This window comes from Vicia villosa, unplaced genomic scaffold, assembly GCF_029867415.1.
Source record: "Vicia villosa cultivar HV-30 ecotype Madison, WI unplaced genomic scaffold, Vvil1.0 ctg.000863F_1_1, whole genome shotgun sequence".
Classification (NCBI taxonomy): domain Eukaryota; kingdom Viridiplantae; phylum Streptophyta; class Magnoliopsida; order Fabales; family Fabaceae; genus Vicia; species Vicia villosa.
In genome coordinates this window covers 574,687-595,765 of record NW_026705390.1, presented here as the reverse complement: position 1 = coordinate 595,765, position 21,079 = coordinate 574,687, and the positions used below count along the sequence as shown (strand labels likewise).

General features: G+C 31.9%; 3 protein-coding genes and 1 long non-coding RNA gene across 5 annotated transcripts; 3 read left to right on the top strand and 1 right to left on the bottom strand.

Annotated features, from left to right (window-relative positions):
• Nucleotides 1-2,600: 2,600 nt before the first annotated feature.
• Nucleotides 2,601-3,053, bottom strand: LOC131631803 (uncharacterized). Its single transcript, XM_058902575.1, has one exon. The coding sequence runs from the start codon at nucleotides 3,051-3,053 to the stop codon at nucleotides 2,601-2,603; it is 453 nt and encodes a 150-aa protein (XP_058758558.1).
• A 2,576-nt stretch (nucleotides 3,054-5,629) lies between these two features.
• LOC131631788 (large ribosomal subunit protein uL3-like) lies at nucleotides 5,630-8,824 on the top strand. 2 transcript variants are annotated; one of them, XM_058902559.1, is made up of 6 exons: nucleotides 5,630-5,692; nucleotides 5,842-5,937; nucleotides 6,260-6,370; nucleotides 6,922-7,226; nucleotides 7,870-8,279; nucleotides 8,375-8,824. In XM_058902559.1, the coding sequence occupies exons 2-6, from the start codon at nucleotides 5,853-5,855 to the stop codon at nucleotides 8,631-8,633; spliced, it is 1,170 nt and encodes a 389-aa protein (XP_058758542.1). In that variant the 5' UTR covers nucleotides 5,630-5,692; nucleotides 5,842-5,852; the 3' UTR covers nucleotides 8,634-8,824. The 2 variants fall into 2 exon arrangements, with proteins under 2 accessions (XP_058758542.1, XP_058758543.1); XM_058902560.1 differs by having other exon boundaries at nucleotides 5,655-5,692; nucleotides 5,846-5,937.
• A 726-nt stretch (nucleotides 8,825-9,550) lies between these two features.
• Nucleotides 9,551-11,927, top strand: LOC131631790 (uncharacterized). Its single transcript, XM_058902561.1, has 3 exons — nucleotides 9,551-9,695; nucleotides 10,986-11,019; nucleotides 11,116-11,927. The coding sequence occupies exons 1-3, from the start codon at nucleotides 9,617-9,619 to the stop codon at nucleotides 11,561-11,563; spliced, it is 561 nt and encodes a 186-aa protein (XP_058758544.1). The 5' UTR covers nucleotides 9,551-9,616; the 3' UTR covers nucleotides 11,564-11,927.
• An 89-nt stretch (nucleotides 11,928-12,016) lies between these two features.
• Nucleotides 12,017-15,617, top strand: LOC131631791 (uncharacterized). Its single transcript, XR_009292810.1, has 2 exons — nucleotides 12,017-12,286; nucleotides 15,222-15,617. It is a non-coding gene; the product is annotated as an uncharacterized LOC131631791 (long non-coding RNA).
• Nucleotides 15,618-21,079: the final 5,462 nt, after the last annotated feature.

Sequence of the window (21,079 nt, the reverse complement as noted above, 5' to 3'; positions counted from 1 at the left end):
TAAATTTCTGGAAAATTACTAAACTATATTTAACTATTTTTAATAAAGTTTTTCAATTTTGCAAGCACAAAGATAATTTAAACCAAAGTATAAAAGCAAAGAACAAAACGGAAGGGGCAATTTTAAATATCTTTATTAAAACATAATTCTTAAAAAAACCTGATTTCAAGTATTGAAACAAATATACCTTATATTTTTGAATTTATAAAAACTATTAATGAATTTATATATAACTTTCTTATGAAACAATTATGATAAATGAATACATAATTTTTTTATGAAACATACTAATTTGTCATATCTTTTAATTTAAAAAAAAAAAAAAGAAGAGTCTTAAGAGAAGATTTCTAAAAATCATATTTACGAATGACGATAAAGTATCTATCATATTAAAAATTACCTTACCTATAAAATTTAATGATAATACTAATAATAAACAATTTAATTTTGTTTTATACATCACTCAATCTTATTGAATAGATCTATATTAAAACGGGTTTTAGTTTATAACTAAAATACACTTAATATTTATAATAAATTTTAATTTAGTATTAGAAATACACACGTTGAAATTACACACGGTTATATACTTGTGCAAATTATAAGTTTTTAATGATAAAATGCTAATATATATACTAAAAATTGGTGTAAATATTTGTTTTAATAAAAAACATGTGACAATTGTGATATGAAAAACACAATTTTGTAATGAAAAACAAATATTTAAGCATAATTTTAAGAGTGAGAATACGTTGATTTTCAAAAATATCTCTAAGAAGTTATTATAAACAATTAATTTAATTTTTAATTATTATCATTATATATTATTATCAAGCATACTAAATTTTATATAAATTTAAAATTATTATTATTAGTTACATTTTTAAAAAAATTTATTATATTTTTATTTAAAATTATTCAATGAAATATCAAATCATTTAAAATTTTATAAATTTTGTAGATTTAAACTTATATTATGAAGTTCTTCTAGACAAAAAAATGGAGAAAATATTCATTTAGAACTGAAATTTTAAGATACCTTAGAGTCTATATATTCATTTAAAACTGAAATTTGACAGAGAGCTATCATATATTGTAGGTTTGTAAAAATAGTAAATATGATATAATAAGAAGGATTTAAAACTGATATTTGACGGGAAGCTGTTATAAATTTTAGGTTTTAAAAATTGATTAATATTTAAAAAGTAATTTTATTTAATTTGAAAAAAGAGTTTATTTTAATATGTAGTTTTAAAATCAACTCATCTGGATTCAAGTGAATTTTGTTAACTCATCTGGATTCACGGGAAGATGTAAACCTATCTAAGAGATACCAGATGTAGACTGTTCATTTTAATGTTCATCTTTTAAATATTTTTCTTGCTGTTGTTTTATATAATTGAAGTTAGATAATCGGCTGTACAAAAGTACAAAATCAATGCTTAAAAGTTGGTGTATATTATTAGCATATATATTTGTAACTATGTCAATGTTAACCAATTGAAGAATGAATTCAAACTTTATAAATAATAATTTCATAGACATGTAATGTAAATTCAGACAGGACCCGTGCGATAGCACGAGTTTCTTACTAGTTGCAAATAAAACACTTTTTATGAGTTGTGTTCTGCCTGCAAAGCTCAATAACCTAGTAGTTCAATTTTAATCCTAACCACAAATTTATCCACTAAAATCATACAATGGTTACTAGACAATTTTTCACTAGTAAGTGGGAAGCCAGTATATCTAAAAGGCAAGGCCCCAATAGGACAACTAAAAAGGTTTTGGATTACTGGCTGATCAACTGTAGGAACATTCCCATAATAAGCTATGCACTTGTTGGGATTCACCATCAAGCCTGTTGACATGGAAAAGTCATTGAAATAATGCAAAGCCAACTACACATAAATAAAGTATCCTCTTGTGAAAATAAGTAGATCATCGACAAAGCTCAAGTTAATCACTTTGAGTTTCTCACACTTTGAATAAAAGTTGAAGTTATGATTCTCCCCATGTTGTTTCACCATCCTATGCAAATATTCCATCACATCTACAAATAATAAGGGGGATAGAGGATCCTCTTTTACGAGGCCTTTCCTAGCCTTGATGATCCTAGTATGCTCACCATTAATTTGGTATTTATAGGAAACAGTGGAAACAATCAACATAACTCATCTAATGAACTTAGAGGGAAAACTCACCTCCTTCAAAATGGTTTCAAGAGCTACCCACTCAACAGAATCATAAGCTTTTTGAAGATCCATTTGAAGCATGCACTTAGGAGGCCCACCCTTGACACTATACCCTTTAATAAGCCCGTAGGCCAGAAAAATGTGATCATGGATATGAAGACCAGGAACAAAGGCAACTTGGCTCTCATCGGTAATATTTCTCAACACTTTACTCAGCCTATTGGTCATGATTTTGGAGATTATTTTATAAATTGTAGTACAACAAGAGATAGGTCTGAAATCTTTTACCATGGTGGCATTATGAATTTTTGGAATTAGGGTAACAAGAGAACTGTTAATGGCTTTAAGCAATTTCTCCTTGATGAATAGCTCCTGTACATCATTCATCACATCAGTTTTAGTAATTTCCTAGGTGGACTTGAAAATTTTGGCTCCAAAACCAACAATCCCAGGAGCATTATTGTCATTAATTCTCTTTAAAGCAATCTTAACTTCATCCTCGCTAATAGGGGCCATAAGCATTTGACCTTGAGCAGTAGATATTTGGTTCCATTTCCTCATGTCAACAATGTTAATGCCCTTACGGTTGAGGGAAGAGGTGACAATAATCTTGTTGTAGTAGTTCGAAATCTCATCTTTAAATTCTATCTGATTTTGAGTGGTAGAGCCATTATCTTTAACCAAACTCACAATATTTCTTGGCTTAGTCTTGTTTTTAAGAGTAGCATAAAAATATTTATTGTTGCCATCACCCAATTTGGGCCATTTAACTTTGGCTTTCTGCTTCAGCATATGTTCCTCAATATTGTTAAGTCTCAGCATCTCAACAAAGCAGATTTTGGTTTGCTCAATAAGATCCATGTTCATTCATTCAAGGGTCAAGTTGGTTTGGGCAGACTTTAGGTTAGCTATGGCTTCCTTCAGTTGAGTATTGATATTCTCATAAGGATAATGCAGCTTCTTAATAGTGGTTTTGACTTTATGTAATTTCTCCCACAAGATATACATAATAGTACCATTCATATCCTAATTCCAGTCTTTCTTTATATCTTCCAAGTAGCCCTCTGGTTCAGTAATAATGTTATTGAACTTGAAAAATTTGTTCATAAGCTTTTACTAAATATGATCTTGAAGGCAAAGGAAAACATGGTCTAAAATACTAGCATCCATAACTGCCAAGGTATTGTTGATATATTTGGTGAGCCAAGCCATATTTCCCACTATTCTATCAATTATGGAGTAGATTGAGTGATTGTTAAACCAAATATAATGTTCTCTTACTCTCTCTTTCTCAAATAAGTCATTCTTTCCCATCATGATAATGATGTCCTTAAATTCAGACTCAGTAACATTATTCCCTCTAATTCTATCTTGGAATTGACAAACATTATTGAAATCATCCATTATAAACCAAGGTCCATTCACAGTGTGGTTTAGGATATCTAAATCTTTCCAAAGAATCCTTCTTTGATCCAAACTATTTAGAGCAAAGACAGTAGTGCACCATATGTAATATCCATTAAGGAGAGTCAAACCATAATGAATAAGTTGATCATAACAGGATATCATATCCACCTTAAGCTTGAATTTATCCCACATAACCCAAACTCTACCATTAATATGCTTAGTATAGTTGTCTATAAACTTCCACCTAGAACCCATTTTATTTATAATGTTTTGGGCTTTCAAGAGCTTAATTATAGTTTAAACTAAAATGACCATTTTTAGGATTCTTGCTATCGAGAAGAGAGACTATCTCTTTGTACTTTCCTAAGTTATTAATCCCCTTTACGTTCCACGACACAATCATGTCCCTAAAGGGTTACTAGTCCCAGGGTCACCCCAAAGATCTTATGTTTCAAATCCATTTCTACAATTTATTTCATCTATGGTGTCAAGTTTAGTGGGATCAATAATAATATGTTTACCTCTAACTTTCCTTCTCGCATGTTTCCATACTGAGTTGGGGGACATGGGTTGATATGCAGGTGTATTAAGTTCCGGTTCCTTGGCCTCAGTAACTTTGACCTTCTTACAAGGAATGGTCTTCATTCTTCAAGTTCTAGTGTTCTTCTCCGCTTCTTTAGTACATTGATGACCAGTTTTTTGGCAAAGATCACAATACTTTTGTTTCCATTCAAATTCAATAGGTTGCCTGAAAAGATTTCCATTGCAATATTTTATCTGTATGCTTTCTTTTTGTTTATGAGTTATGTTCACTTCCACCAATATTCTTGCATACGAGACCTGTAACTTGTTTGCTGTACACTCATTAGTAAACAAAGGTTTACCTAGCACTTCCAATCTTCCCTGAACTCTTATCCCCCCATAGATGGAAAGGAAGTCGATGGAGTTTAATCCAAATAAGCAGGGTACGTAAGCTGTCCCTTTGGAAATTAAACTCAGGATTCCATTGTATCAAAATCATTGGGACATTAAGAGATGGTATAAGGCCCCTCATTAGGATTGTATCCATGTCACGTTGTGTCTTGAATTTCAATATGAAATAACCCTCCTCATGAAACTATATGTTTGACAACTGTATAAAATTCCAGATTCGTGTCATGAACTACTTCACAACATGCATACTGAGGTCCTTACTTAAAGCATACATGATAAGAGTTGAGTCCCAATATTCCTTTTCTGCCATAACATCTTCTTGTTCAATTTCAACTTGAAGCTCACCATCCACAATTTAGGGGGGGGCAATGAATTATATGGTTAGTCCATTTTTTGGGATTCTATTTACACTAAGCACATCCATCCATAATTTTTTAGAAGTTCCCTCGCCATCTTTTGATACTTTCTCAGTGTCAGAAGCTTTCTTAAGGTCTTCAGTCTTTTCAGCTTCTAAAACTTCCCCAAATTTCTCAACAACTTTCGAATAAGTTTAAGTAGCTTTACTATTATCCGCTTTTCCTTCCGGTTCCAGAGGTTTGATTGGTGGTGAGGTTGCCTTTTTGTCCGACCTTCCTCGACCCTTCGTCATGCTCGAAAGTAAAAGATTCAATGCAATCCTAAATTACAAAAGGTCCCTAACCCTAAGGTTAGAAATTTAAACCATTTACAGTTTTGTTCCGTCAAATCTTGGTGATGTGAACCTAAAATTGAAACGTCAGAGATTACCTACACCGTGGACGGACATATCTACTTGTAGGTCGAAAATTGCCCTAAATAATGTGTATTTATTTGCAATGTATCAAATTAAATTCATAAAATATTAATTAAAAACTATAAATTTTATAAACAAATTAAAAAGATGAATTTGACAACAAATGAAAGTGGTAATTATGTGAAAATAAATATATTGAGAGTAATTTTTATTTTTTCAACAAAAAAAACAGTTTGTGTGAGATGGGCTTATACGTACAACCCAAAGGCCCATAGAATGAGAAACAGTAAAAGGCCCTCATAGCATCACTATAAAAAACCGAGAGTGATGAAATTAGGGTTCTACCTTCGTTGAACACACTCCCATTGCAGCGGCACAGCAGCCTCAGGTACTCCATTTTCTCTTTTTTCGCATTCGTATTTTCATTTCTCCCTGCTAACTGCAGCTGAAGTAATAGTTTTTTCTTCAACAATTGTAACAAATTCATCATCCATTTTATTCATTCTCATTCTAAGGTTTTTGTTTTTGTTTTTTTAGGTAGGAGAAGGATGTCTCACAGGAAGTTCGAGCACCCTAGACACGGTTCTCTGGGATTTCTCCCAAGAAAGCGTGCTGCTCGTCACAGAGGAAAAGGTTTGTTTTCCGTAATTATTTGTTTTTGGTTACTGCAACGCTTAATTGGGATTGGGACATTTTAAAGCAAAAACAATAAGGATTTTGTTGTTGAAAAATGGTTATGCAGTTCCGATCTGATTATAAAACATGTCACCTGATTACGATTTCATTGAAGTTACCCTAAACCTTAAACCCTAATGCTATTACTTTATATGATTGTGTTTCTCTCATTCATTTGAGATTGTTTAACTTTAACAGCTTAATTTAAGTGTAAATTGATGTTATCTCTATTATAAATCTCAATTATAACTTTGTTATTGTGTAATTTTTCCTCATGCAGTGAAGGCCTTCCCCAAGGATGACCCAACCAAGCCACCCAAGTTTACTGCCTTCTTGGGTTACAAGGCTGGAATGACCCACATTGTGAGAGAGGTCGAGAAGCCAGGATCTAGTGAGTATCATTACCATCAAATTCTGTTTCATTTGCTAGTTGAATGTCATCAATGTGTCTAATTCACCAATTGAATATGCTGGATGATTTTTTTAATGTTAGGTTGTCATCATATACCAACATGTTGTCTTTTGTTTTTCTAATTACATTTTGGTCAAATGTAATTAAATTTGTTTTATTCAATCCTATATTTGAGATTACACCTGTTCTACCTGAAGTATTCTTTTAAGACAGTTTCATACATTGTTTCTTTTTTCTTGTATGTTCATGCCAATTTCATTCTTATTATGGTGGGATTTCTTAAGATATTTTTTCAGCCTAGTTATGCTTTTGAATTTTATTATTCTTATGGTTGTTCATTCTGTTGCCATTTCTCTGAACTGTGATTTTGAAGATTTTATTGTTTTTGAACAACCTAATAGTTATCTTTTGCCATCAGTCACTTACTTTTACTTGACATATTTTGTTCAATTGATCAAGTAATTGTCATTGTGCATTACTCTGATTTTCTATGAAGTTTATATAACATGAAATTACACTCTTTACTTCAGAGCTTCACAAGAAGGAGACTTGTGAGCCTGTTACTATCATTGAGACTCCTCCAATGGTAGTTGTCGGTATTGTTGGTTATGTGAAAACTCCACGTGGTCTTCGTACTTTGAACACTGTGTGGACTCAGCATTTGAGTGAGGAAATTAAGCGTAGGTTCTACAAGAACTGGTGCAAGTCCAAGAAGAAGGCTTTCAGCAAGTACTCAAAGCAGTATGAGAGTGATGAAGGCAAGAAGAACATTCAGACTCAGCTTGAGAAACTGAAGAAGTATGCAACTGTTATCCGAGTGTTGGCTCACACTCAGGTATTAGCTATGTTTCCTGCCTTCTTTCGCATGACATGTCATTTGATAAAAATGTAGTTTGTTCTGTATTTTTTAGAATTAATTCTTGAGAGGTGATATGATGAAATATCTTTGCAAACACAGCACTTACTGAGTGCTATGAGTGGCATTTTCCACACGAGATTTCTGACTCATATGTTTTATATTATTATTATTATTATTATTTACAATCTGTTAAACTTTTTAGAAAAATGAAAAGAAATTGTGATTGCTTGTACACCTTTTCTAGAAATTCATTTGTCTTTTTTTTTTTTAATCATAATGTCCCATTTTTATTGAAAATTCAGTTTAGTCTGTTTTTTATCATAATGTCCCATTTTTATTGAAATGTGAATTGTACATGGGTTATGTTTTTCTGTGAGATGAGAATGATGAAATTTCTGTGCAAACGCAGTGTTAATTGAATGCTATGAGCGGCACATCCACACGAGATTTCTGACTTGACTGTTTTGATTAAAACAACTTCAATATAAAATGCTGTAGCTACAGTAATTTGTGGTTATAAATTTATTTATCATATTAGTATCATGTCTGTTATCTGAATTCTAAATACATTATTTTACAACTTAGTTTTCTGATATATTTATTTTTCAATATCTCACAGATCAGGAAAATGAAGGGATTGAAGCAAAAGAAAGCCCATATCATGGAGATTCAGATTAACGGGGGCACTATTGCTCAGAAGGTTGACTTTGGATACAACTTCTTTGAGAAGCAGGTTCCTATTGATGCTGTGTTCCAGAAGGATGAAATGATTGACATCATTGGAGTGACAAAGGGTAAGGGTTATGAAGGTGTTGTTACCCGTTGGGGTGTCACCCGTCTCCCCCGTAAGACTCACAGGGGTTTGAGGAAGGTTGCTTGTATTGGTGCATGGCATCCTGCCAGAGTTTCCTTCACTGTTGCCAGGGCTGGTCAGAATGGTTACCATCACCGTACCGAGCTGAACAAGAAGATTTACAAGCTCGGCAAAACTGGTGAAGAGACCCATGATGCCCAGACTGAGTTTGATAGGTCAGTTACATGCTCTGTTTATTAATTTTTATGTTGTCTATTCAATCCGCGTTACAATTATGAGCAATGTTTAATCAATATGATATTGTTTACAGGACTGAGAAAGACATCACCCCCATGGGTGGTTTCCCTCACTACGGTGTTGTGAAGGAGGACTATCTGATGATCAAGGGAGGCTGTGTTGGTCCCAAGAAGAGGGTCATTACTTTGCGTCAATCCCTTCTTAAGCAGACTTCTCGTCTTGCCCTTGAGGATATCAAACTCAAGTTTATCGATACCTCATCCAAGTTTGGCCATGGTCGTTTCCAGACAACACAAGAGAAGCAAAAGTTCTATGGACGCCTCAAAGCTTAATTTTGTTAGTTGGATTGAATTGTTGGAACTTGTTATTTTATCTTTTGTTGCCATCTCTTTTAAACTTTAGTGTCTTATCTTAGACTTTTTTGATAAACTCGAATTCTCTTGTTATTTGAGTTTCTTGCTACTTTTGGGATTTTGTTGTACCCATAATACTTCTAGTTTTTTAAATTTATTTGTTTTCCTTATGTTTGGGATTTTTGTTACGTAAAAGATCATTTTTATAAATTTTTATTTGCCCATTACCCATCTACAAAAACAAACAATAATAATATATTTCATAAACTATTTTTATAAATACATCATTTATCAACTGGATCTAAAAATGTCAAATTCTCTTTTAAAAGAGAATGGAGAATGGAGGGAGAAGTCCCTTTAAAATGTTTACTTATTTGCAATTTATAAAAAATAATTTCATAAAATTTTAATTCGAAACTAAATAATTTATAAACAAACTACAAAAATGAATTTGACGACAAATGAAAGTGGGAATTATGTATAAACAATTATAGAGATTAATTTTTGTATTTACAACAGTTAAACAGTTTGGGTGAGATGGGCTTAATAACGTAAAATCCGAAGGCCCATAGAAAGAGAAATAGTAAAAGGCCTCATAGCCTCACTATAAAGGATCCACTCCATTTCTTACCCTCCATTTCTTTTCTATTACTATAGTTTTGTGTGTATAAAGTTAAATAAATAATAAATATGTGTCACATGTCTTAGAAATATGTTTAATATACACAAAAAACTATAATAATGAAAAAGAAATGGAGTGTAAAAAATGGAGTGGATCCTTACTTCTGTGAGTTTGATAAATTTAAGGTTCTATCTTCCACTCACTTTGCAGCGGCATAGCAGCCTCAGGTATCTTCTCTCGTTTGTATTTTCATTTTTCACTACTTACTACAGCAGCAACAATGATTGTATAAAATTCGTTATCAAATTTGTTTTGTTGTTGTTTGTGAAGTAGGTGAAGAATGACTCACAAGAAGTTCGAACACCCTAGACACAGTTCTTTGGGAGAAATCTCAAGGAAGAGTGGTCACATAGGAAGAGGTTTGCTTTTTATACATATTTGTTTATTGTTTGTTTTTTTACTGTAACTTTTAGCTTGCGTTTGATTTGTAAAATAAGAAGTACTAAGACAGTACTCAACAATACAAGATAACTTTTTGGGTTGTGATGGTTGATGCACTAGACAAATTTTTTCTCTATTTTATTTGATAAGTCCATGCACCTGACAAAACATTACAAATTTTATTAATATTATTTATTGATATTTAAAATATTAATATTTATGAATAAAAAATATTAAATAATAAGAAAGAGGAAAATAAAAGATGAAAAAAAAGATGTTTATCTACTCTATTTAATATGTTTATGTTTTGGACCAAATAATATAATTTTTACTAATATTATCTTTTGTTGTTATATAAAATATAAATATTTATGAATCAAAATATTAAATAATAAAAAGTAAAAAAAAAGAAGGAATATACTTTTTTACTCTACTTCGTTACTAGATAAAAATAATATAACTTTTACTATAATACTATTTATTAATATATAAAATATTAATATTATATTTATGAATCAAAATATTAAATAATGAGAAGGATGAAAAAAGATGAAAAAAATATGTTTATTTACTCTATTTGATATGTTTATGTCTCAGAAAAAATAATATGACTTTTATTATATTATATTTTGTTGTTATATAAAATATAAATATTTATGAATCAAAATATTAAATAATAAGGAGTAAAAAAAAAGATGGAGGGATATATTTTTTTACTCTCCTTTGTTTGATATATCGGTGCATTAGACAAAAATAATATAACTTTTAGTATAATATTATTTATTAATATATAAAATATTAATATTATATTTATGAATCAAAATATTAAATATTAAATAATGAAAATTATATTTATGAATCAAGATATTCAATAGAGAGAGATTAAAAATTATATTTTTGATATTTGTTTTATAATTTATGTTTGGGATAAAAAGTTGTCCCATGATTTAATGAGAGACAAGAATTTAGGTTTTTTACCAGTCCTTTATCATATATTTGTCCAGTCACATGAATAGTTTCAGCATCAAACAGAGTACAAAAAAAAGTTGTCGTGTCCAGTTTCTCATTTTTAGCAAATCAAAAGCACCCTTAATTACAATATTTTTAAAGCAAAAACAATAAGAATTTTGTTGTTTAAAATAGTTTTGTAGTCCCGATCTAATGGTAAAACATGTCCTTTTATATTAATGGTTATGATTTCATTGAAATTATTATAATCCTTAAACCCTTATGTGTTTATTGCTTATGTATGTGTTTCGCTTGGTTAGGAGATACCCATGATGCTCAGACTGAGTTTGATAGGTTGGTAACATTCTCTGATTATTTATTTTTTGGTGTCACTTCATTCAGTATTACAGTTCTATAAAAAATGTTTAACCAATCTAAACTTGTTAATAGGACTGAGTTAGACATAACTTGGGGTGTTACTTGTCTCCCGCGTAAGACTTACATGGGTTCGAGGAAGGTTGCTTGTATTGGTGCATGGCATCCTGCCAGAGTGGCAAATGGTAAGGGTTATGAAGGTGTTGTTACTCGTTGGGGTGTTACCCATCTCCCCCGTAAGACTCACAGGGGTTCGAGGATGGTTGCTTGTATTGGTGCATGGCATCCTGCCAGAGTGACAAAAGGTAAGGGTTATGAAGGAGTTGTTACTCGTTGGGGTGTTACTCGTCTCCCACGTAAGACTCACATTGGTTTGAGGAAGGTTGCTTGTATTGGTGCATGGCATCCTGCCAGAGTAGCAAAAGGTAAGGGTCATGAAGGGGTTGTTACTCGTTGGCGTGTTACCCGTCTCCCCCGTAAGACTCACATGGGTTTGAGGAAGGTTGCTTGTATTGGTGCATGACACCCTGCCAGAGTGACAAAAGGTAAGGGTCATGAAGGTGTTGTTACTCGTTGGGGTGTTACCCGTCTCCCCCGTAAGAGTCACATGGGTTTGAGGAAGGTTGCTTGTATTGGTGCATGGCATCCTGTGAGAGTGATAGAAGATAAGGGTCATGAAGGTATTGTTACTCGTTGGGGTGTTACTCGTATCCCCCGTAAGAGTCACATGGGTTTGAGTAAGGTTGCTTGTATTGGTGCATGACATCCTGCCATAGTTTCCTCCACTGTTGCAAGGGCTGGTCAAAACGGTTACCACCACTGTACTGAGTTGGACAAGAAGATTTACAACCTCGACAAATCTGGAGAAGATACCTACGATGCCCAGACTGAGTAAGTTCTAATTGTTTTATATTACCATTTCAATCAGTAGTAAGTTTTATCCATAATGCTTAACCAATCTGAATTTGTTAACATGACTGAGAAAGACATCAATCCCATGGGTGGTTTCCGTCACCCCAATTTCTTTGAGAAGCAGGTTCCTATTGATGCTGATTTCCATAAGGATGAAATGATTGACAACATTGGAGTGACAAAAGGTAAGAGTTATAAAGATGTTACTCCTTGGGGTGTTACCCATATCCCCCGCAAGACTCACAGGGGTTTGAGGAAGGTTGCTTGTATCGGTGCATGGCATCCTGCCAAAGTTTCCTTCACCGTTGCAAGGGCTGTTGCAAGTGCTTGATAGGTTGGTAACATTCTCTCTTTAGTTGTACATATAATACTTATAGTTTGGATCATATATTCCTTTTCCTTATCTTAGGTTTTGATTCATAAAATGTTATGGTTGTTTCTAGTAAATTGCTCTTAACAGTCAGTTTATGACAACATGCAAACCTATTTTAGAAGTTTTTGAAAATGTTTGTGATAAATTGTTAAACTTCTAGTGAAAGCATTTACTATCTATCTATAAGAATTCAATTGCACGAACTTCCTAAATTGCCCTTTCACAACAAATTATTTCCACTAAAAAAAGGACATTTAAGTAGTTAAGTAATGTTTACTTTTTTCATTCTCATATCTTATTACAACTTGACTTGTATCATTCACTTTTCAAACTATACCAATTAAATTACAATTAAATAAATATTACATACACTCATTCTCTCTCTTCATTAAAATTTCAAATCTCACACACACACACACACACACACACACACACACACACACACACACACACACACACACACACACACACACACACACACACACACACACACACACACACACACACACACACACACACACACACACACACACACACACACACACACACACACACACACACACACACACACACACACACACACACACACACACACACACACACACACACACACACACACACACACACACACACACACACACACACACACACACACACACACACACACACACACACACACACACACACACACACACACACACACACACACACACACACACACACACACACACACACACACACACACACACACACACACACACACACACACACACACACACACACACACACACACACACACACACACACACACACACACACACACACACACACACACACACACACACACACACACACACACACACACACACACACACACACACACACACACACACACACACACACACACACACACACACACACACACACACACACACACACACACACACACACACACACACACACACACACACACACACACACACACACACACACACACACACACACACACACACACACACACACACACACACACACACACACACACACACACACACATTCTCATTTTCATTTTCATTTTTTTCTCTATTTATTTATTATATCACTATTAACGCTAATAATATATTTTAAATTTTTAGAAAATTAAAAATTTGTTTATCTCACTGGTCACTATCAACACAATATCTATTTTATTTTAATCAACAATTATATTAGTTTGAGAGACAAATAATTTATTTTTAAATATTAATTTTTTCCATATCACAATTCCTTTTTTTAATAATTATTTAATACAATTAAATTTATATGATTATTGTTCATTTTACAATTAAGTAAATTATTTCAAATTTTGCATTTGTTATAAATACATTTTATATAGCATCGAATAATTTTAATCAATAATTTGCCTTGATTTGAAAGACAAAATTCGTATTTCAAAATATCAAAATTTCCTTTTTGTATTTCGTCATCTCACAAGTTATTTTTTGCATGATTATTATTACTATTTTATAAGAGGGAGGGTGCTAAGCCCTTTTTGCATGATAATTATTTTTCATTTTATGATTAAATAATTCATTTCAAATGTACATCTGTAAATAAAAATAATTTATATTTTATTAAATAAACTTTTTATTTTACGGGTCACTATCAGTGCAATACATATTATTTTAAACAATAATTATTTTAATTATTTAATACAATTGAGTTTATATAATTATTGTTCATTTTAAAATTAATATTTAATTTTAAATTTTGATACATATCTATATATAATTTATATCGTATTAAATAAATTTACCCGTGCAGTCGCACGAGTATTTCACTAGTTTATACATAGAATAAAGCTTAGAATCAGATAAAATAATTTTTTTGTGTGTTTAATACCATTGAGATTCACATGATACATCATTTTAAAGATAAAAACATACTGATTTCATACTATTTTCCAATAGAAAAAAAATGCTACATAGAGTTTCAAACTTAAAGCATATTTTGTGATGATCGTAAAAGTTATAAATTTCTTAATTATGCAATTCATACTTATAAATCATTATATAAATGTTAATATTTAAGAGGATTCATTTCGTGAAAGGACGAAACTGTGCATAATGTTAGCGGTTTAGCTCTAATTTAGGTGATACCGGTAGTGTTAGAAATCTAACTTAAAATATATCTTATGGTAAAGTTTCAAAATACTTGTATGTATATGTGATGTTTGTGATTAATAAACGATTTTGAGGTAAAATAGGACATGAATTCAATGTTTGGTAAACTATTTACGAAGCCCTAATATGGTAATCAAAGTAAGTGTATTTCATAAGAGGAAGAAGGTTTGGGAGGAATTCACATATGTTAATCATGCATCATACTAGAGTGGGAGTAGGTTTTCATCTATAAAGAGTGTTGTAGTACGGATGTAGTCACATGTACTCTTAAAATATTGAGTCTAGAGAGAATGACGTAGGTAGTACGAATATAACTCATATGTAATTCTAGATTGGAGTTTAGCGAGAGTGTTGTAGTACGAGATAGAGCTCCCATGTACTCCTAAATTATAGAACTCAAGAAGAGTGTTGTTGTATGGAATGTAGCCCGCATGTACTTCTAGAATATATTATTAGTTGAATGACTGTTACCACATGCATATATAGTAGAGGATAAAGTTCATTGCATATGCATATAGAGTGGAGGATAAAATGCATTGCATATTCATTCATGTCTATATTCTGTAGCATCATATACCACTGTGTAATGTTGTATGACTTGGTATGATGTCATATGATTATGATGTTGATTGTGTGTTATGAATCATGCTACTTTTGCTATTATTATACCTTATAGTTTGTAGATGTATTCTCACATTTCTGTTTCCATGTCTCGGATATGAATTTATATGCAGGATATACTTAAGTTGCGACCGAGGAATAGTCGTATTGTGGCACTTTTATTGAAGATGGTGTAAAAGACCATTTCATTGGTTTTCTTTCGTGCTTATATATGATAAATTGTCAAGTCAGCTAGTACGTTTGGTTTGTAATAAGGCCCAGGTATGGTGACACCGGGGGTCATGATTCATGTGTTTTCTTTTGTACATATGTATGCTGGTATTGTGACATCGGAGTCGGGATTCTTATGTTTCCTTTTGTACATATGTATGCTAAACTGCCAAGGCAGCTAGTATGTTTGGTTTGTAATAAGACTATGGTATTGTGACATTGGGGTCAGGATTCATGTTTTTTAAATTACTATGTTTGGTTTTATGTTTTAATCAAGCACTCATATATGAGATTGTTAATGTTATTGGTGTTAATTTTGTTTTATTTATGAAAACATTCTTTCGTAAGTTGTTTTTTTATTTAAAAAAGAGTTTGTGGTTTAGGGTATCACATGTATCAATCAATTTTTTTTGAAAGGAAGATGACACATCGTGGGGCCGAACTCCTCTTCATAATAGAGCTTCTAGAATAAACTCTAGATTCCTCTTCATCATGACTTCTTTAGCTTGATGTACTCTAATCAGGACTAGTATTTCAAAAAATTGCTCTTGCAATAGCGAGAGGGTTCAACGAGGCTTGAGCGGAAGTCAAAATGAGTCTCCTGAGTACGAGGTGTGTGTTAGACGTAAGACTTCACACACAAATTTTGGTTTGAAAATTTTTTGTAAATATTTTCAGAGTTTAAAAATATTTTGATAAATATTTTAGATATTAGCCATGGAAATTAAACTTGCAGAAAATAAAAGTAAAGTGAAAGAGAAAAGACACCCGAAATTTATACAGGTTTTGTCAAAAAGTCTTAGTCACGTCGCAAAGGTTTGATCTTGAGAATATACAATAACACTTAAGAGCTTTTAGTTGGTTGAACTCTCGAATCCTCTTATACAAGAAAAAATAAAGTTTCTGAATAACTTTCAATGATACAACAAATAATGGAGAGAAGCGGTTAATCTTACTTCAAAATAGCGAATTGAATTAGTTATTCTTCTTTTCAAACAACAACTTCAATGAGTTACTCTCCAAGATAAACTAAAATTTTCTACAGACTTATCTCGAACCAAAGTGAGCTTTTGAACAAGCTTGTCACAAACTAAGATGAGATTTTAAACCAAACTTATCTCGAACCCCAACGAGCTTTTAAACCGGGCTTAATTCAATCAAATTAAGATTTTGAACCGAGCTAAACTTATGAAATAAATTGACAATATAAAATATAAATTTCCAAACCAAAACTTTTAATGAGTTTAGTTTTGAACGCAAACAAACAACCCCTTATGGATAAATTATTCAACAAAGATAAAATACTCCGCTGTGAATTTACATCAATGCCCCCTTCTGAAATTACAAAGACGCCCCATTAAACAAAACACTAAATTTAAACAATTGCTTGTAAGATAGTTTAGTTACCTAATAATCATATTTATCGTAAGACGCTTTCAAGCAAACATCATCTTCTTTGTTTAAGAAAAATTACTATGGTTCTCCCTGAGGTTGACTATTTTTCATTTGTGGAGACTTTGTTTTCCCTTCTTTTGAAGATTTCATTTGATGATGCTTCATATTCTCTCACAAATGAAGTTCCTTCGCTTGATGTTGAATCTTACGAGAATCATTCTACTACTGAGTATGTTCTTTCAAAGGAAGTCACGGAAGTTGTTTGATACGAGTTTGACGAAGTTGAAGATTCTACAGTGTTTGGATTTGTACCTCCATCTTTAAGTAATTGAACTATTTTGTTCAATTTTTTCAATGATTTAACCCTCTTTTGATTTTTCCTAAATTTTTTGAACACTTCCCCCTTTTGATTTAAGGATTGGATTAATTTCAAAATCTTAACTCTTAGATATTGTTTAGTGACAAAAGTTTCAATATTGGTTCTAACATTTATAAATTTGGAAAAACAATTATAAAAGAACCTTTTTTTTGCCTCGTGTGTTCATTTCCTTTTATTCGATATTTGAAGAAACTCCATATATCATTTCAAGAGTATTCCACATTTTTTGGTGGAATTGCAATTGTAATCATATACGAGTTTAGTATCATCTGAACACATTAATAAACTATTCTTCGTTTTGAAATCAATTTCAAAATTTCACTTTTCCTCTATGGTCCAAAGAAAATTAGGTTTATCCCCTACTTCTCCATTTACTTGGTGAGCAGAGATAAACGAACCGTTTATAATTGTTTCCCACAATTTAATATCAATACTTTGAATAATTTTTTTGAATCTAGCTTTCTATAATTCAAACCTATTCTCATTAAGCGATGAAGGTGTATTTAGGAAATAAGTTTTGTTACAAAACGTGTTAGAAGTCATATTCCTTCTAAGATGATTAGTCCTTAAATAAAATTTAAACTTTGATGGCACTTGTTGGACATCTGACTCCATACACGAGAGAGAGAGAGAGAGAGAGAGAGAGAGAGAGAGAGAGAGAGAGGGGGAATTGTGGAATTTAGAAAAACTTTGGTTTGAAAAACTTTTGCAAATATTCTCAGAGTTTAAAACATTTTGAAAAACATTTTAGATATTAGCATCAGAAATTAAACTTATAGAAAATAAAAGTTAAATGAAAGAGAAAAGACACTAGGAATTTATACAGGTTTAGTCAAAATAACTTAGTCCTATCAAAGTTAGATCTTGAGAGTATCCAGTAAAAATTAAGAGTTTTTAGTAGGTTGAACTCTCGAACCCCCTCATACAAAGAAACTTTAAATTTCAGGATAACTTCACACCAAATAGCAAACATTGGAGAAAAACGGCTAGTCTTCCTTTCAAACGACGTATTGAAGAAGTTAGTCTTCTTTATAAACAACAACTTGAAGCGGTTAGTCCCCAAGTTAAACCGAGATTTTCCAAGGACTTATCTCGAACCAATGTGAGCTTTTGAACCGTGCTGAACTCACAAACCAAACTGAGATTATAACCAGGCTTACCATGAACCAAGATTATATTTTAAACTAGACTTATCTCGAACCACAATGAGCTTTTAAACCAGGCTTAACTCACGAACCAAATTGAGAGTTTGAACCGAGATAATCTTAAACCAAAGTAAGCTTTTGAACCTGCCTTAATTTACGAACCGAATCTACGACTTAGAACATAAATCCTCAAACCAAAGATTTTAATGGGTTTAACTTTGAACTCAAACAAACAATCTCTTATGGATAAATTATTTTACCAAGAGAAAAATACTCCTTGGTGAATTTACTACAATGCCTCTTCCAGAATTACAAAGATGTCTCACTAAACAAAGGACTTTCTCCAAGCGCTATGGCTAAAATTTAGTGAGAGAAAGTAAAAAACTCATTTTTAGAGAGATATAAAGATATATATAGAGATAGATAGATAGATAGATAGATAAATAGGTAGATAGATAGATAGATAGATATATAGATAGATAGATAGATAGATAGATAGATAGATAGATAGATAGATAGATAGATAGATAGATAGATAGATAGAGAAATAGATAGATAGAGAGAGAGAGAGAGAGAGAGAGAGAGAGAGAGAGAGAGAGAGAGAGAGAGAGAGAGAGAGAGAGAGAAGTCAGATAAGGAACTCACGTTCTCTGGATGAATAAAATTAATTGGAAGGACATTTATTTATAAGCTAGAGGTTAACATAAAAAGGATTTTTTTGGTCAAATTTAATGTGTCAATCGATTGGAAGACCTCAAATTAAACGTTTAGGATGTTTAAAAAGGAAGTAAAGGATAAAAAGCCCTTTCTGTTCATCAAGACACCGTCCCAAGTGTTTAATCACAATTTATGTTCTAACCCAATCGATTGGGTATAAATGTCAATCGATTAGACAATACAAATTTTATTTAAAATTGCTACCAAGCATCATCGGACATCCGCAGAGCTTCTCACCTCACGTGAGCAGGTTTCTTAAATCACCTCAAAACACTACCGTACATGACTTATCTCTGTCGTTGGCAAACCCTCACTACCAAATCATATTATAAACCTACTAAGACCTCTGAGTCTCCCCACCCTTATAGAGGAAACATGCATATCTATACTTTTTAACCACTACATAACATTTTTGGGTTTAATGAAGAAATAAATCATTGAAAAATGGCTTTTTATTTGTTTTAGAGAATAAATTTATAGTACTAAGTTATAGTTATTACATTATTCTGAGTTGTAAAAGTATTATAAAAAGTTAATAGAAAGTAAGAAGTTTTTAAAGTTAGAAAATGTGTTTATAGAGAAAATGTGTGGAAGAATCTCTTGTGCATTTTTTTTATAGCAGGCCAATAAATCCATAAGCACTATTATGTGACATATAGTTTATTTTATATATGGATGTGAATTATAACTCGCTTTTTACATTTTTTTTTATTGAAATTAGTCATAGTTAACATACTATCACACATTAATAGCCTGTTTTAAATGACTTTTAGAAAACCTAGAATCGATTATAGAAGTGTAGAATTAATTCTGAGTGATTTTGAGATGTTTGTTTTATCAAAAGTAGAATTTATTTTGCTTCTAGAATTAATTCTATTTGAAGCTAGAATTTGTAGCTTCTATCTCCAGAATTGATTCGAGATAACTTTTACACTGAAATTTATTGTTCAACTCACTTATACATAAATATATTCAAATATAAATCAATTCTGCTAAACTCAATCATGTTAAAATCAATTCTATCAAACTCAATTCTGCTAGAATCAATTTTGTTCATCGCCAATCCAAACACACCCTAAATTAACTATTTCAATTAGTCGATATTTACACATTAATTTATTACATTATAAGAAATTGACAGCTCCTCTAAAAATATGTTGTGTAGAGCAGATACTTATAATTTGTTTTTTAATCAAATAACCTAATAGTCAAATTTTTATTTTTCAAATATAAATAAATTGAGTATCAAATATCTGAACCCGTCTTTCTGCAATCGAACTTACCAGAGATAATAATGCATTAAAATGAAACTCTAAGTTTATATGAAATGAAACTAAACTAATCCTTGCCTTGGCTTAGTAGCCAATGGTCGACATTAGAGGTGGACATCAGTTCGGTTTGGGTTCAAGCCCAAACACCCAAACCAAACTAACCCACGGGTGACAACACACCAACCCAATTTCTAACCCTTTGGTTCATCGATTTTAATGGATTCAATTTAAGTCAATTCGGTTAACAAAGTCGATTTATTTCGGTTATTTATTTAATTGGACCATTTCAGATTTTAAGCCCATTTTTTAAAATAGATAAAAGTTTCATTCTATTTGATTTTTTTTACCGTCATAGGCCATTTGATATTCAAGTCCAACTATATAATCACAATTTTATTTTTTTTAATTGTCATCAGATGGATCATATATGAAAATTCTGGTATGACAGACTCCGATGTCAATCATGATGTCAAAACATCTGATCTGTTATTAATGTAGCACCAGAAGAATACAAGGATCCCTCATTATTTGATTACTCTTAGGAAAGAGTCAATGAGACCTGGGATCACATATGTTCAGCATACATAACCAGATTATAATTTTTACATGGTTCTGTACAGGATCAGCTAACACTTCTGAACCTGATGTTATAGACAAAGTCATAACATTCATAACTGAACAAACAATGCAAAAGATAAATAACACAGTTAAGTGTTAACCCAGTTCGGTTCTAACTAACCTACTATGGGGGCTACCAAGCCAGAAAGAAGATTCCACTATAAGTAGTACTATTTTATATAAACAACCTCTGGTTTACAGATAAACAACCTCTGGTTTACCTAGTCACTACCCAA

What these genes read in the sequence shown, in the direction of transcription:
- LOC131631803 (XM_058902575.1), bottom strand. Translation starts at nt 3,053, where the DNA reads ATGGATCTTATTGAGCAAACCAAAATCTGCTTTGTTGAGATGCTGAGA.
- LOC131631790 (XM_058902561.1), top strand. Translation starts at nt 9,617, where the DNA reads ATGACTCACAAGAAGTTCGAACACCCTAGACACAGTTCTTTGGGAGAA. An exon ending in GAGTGGTCACATAGGAAGAG is followed by an intron (nt 9,696 to 10,985) that starts GTTTGCTTTTTA and finishes TCGCTTGGTTAG; the next exon opens with GAGATACCCATGATGCTCAG. An exon ending in GCTCAGACTGAGTTTGATAG is followed by an intron (nt 11,020 to 11,115) that starts GTTGGTAACATT and finishes ACTTGTTAATAG; the next exon opens with GACTGAGTTAGACATAACTT.
- LOC131631788 (XM_058902559.1), top strand. Translation starts at nt 5,853, where the DNA reads ATGTCTCACAGGAAGTTCGAGCACCCTAGACACGGTTCTCTGGGATTT. An exon ending in TGCTCGTCACAGAGGAAAAG is followed by an intron (nt 5,938 to 6,259) that starts GTTTGTTTTCCG and finishes TTCCTCATGCAG; the next exon opens with TGAAGGCCTTCCCCAAGGAT. An exon ending in GGTCGAGAAGCCAGGATCTA is followed by an intron (nt 6,371 to 6,921) that starts GTGAGTATCATT and finishes TCTTTACTTCAG; the next exon opens with AGCTTCACAAGAAGGAGACT.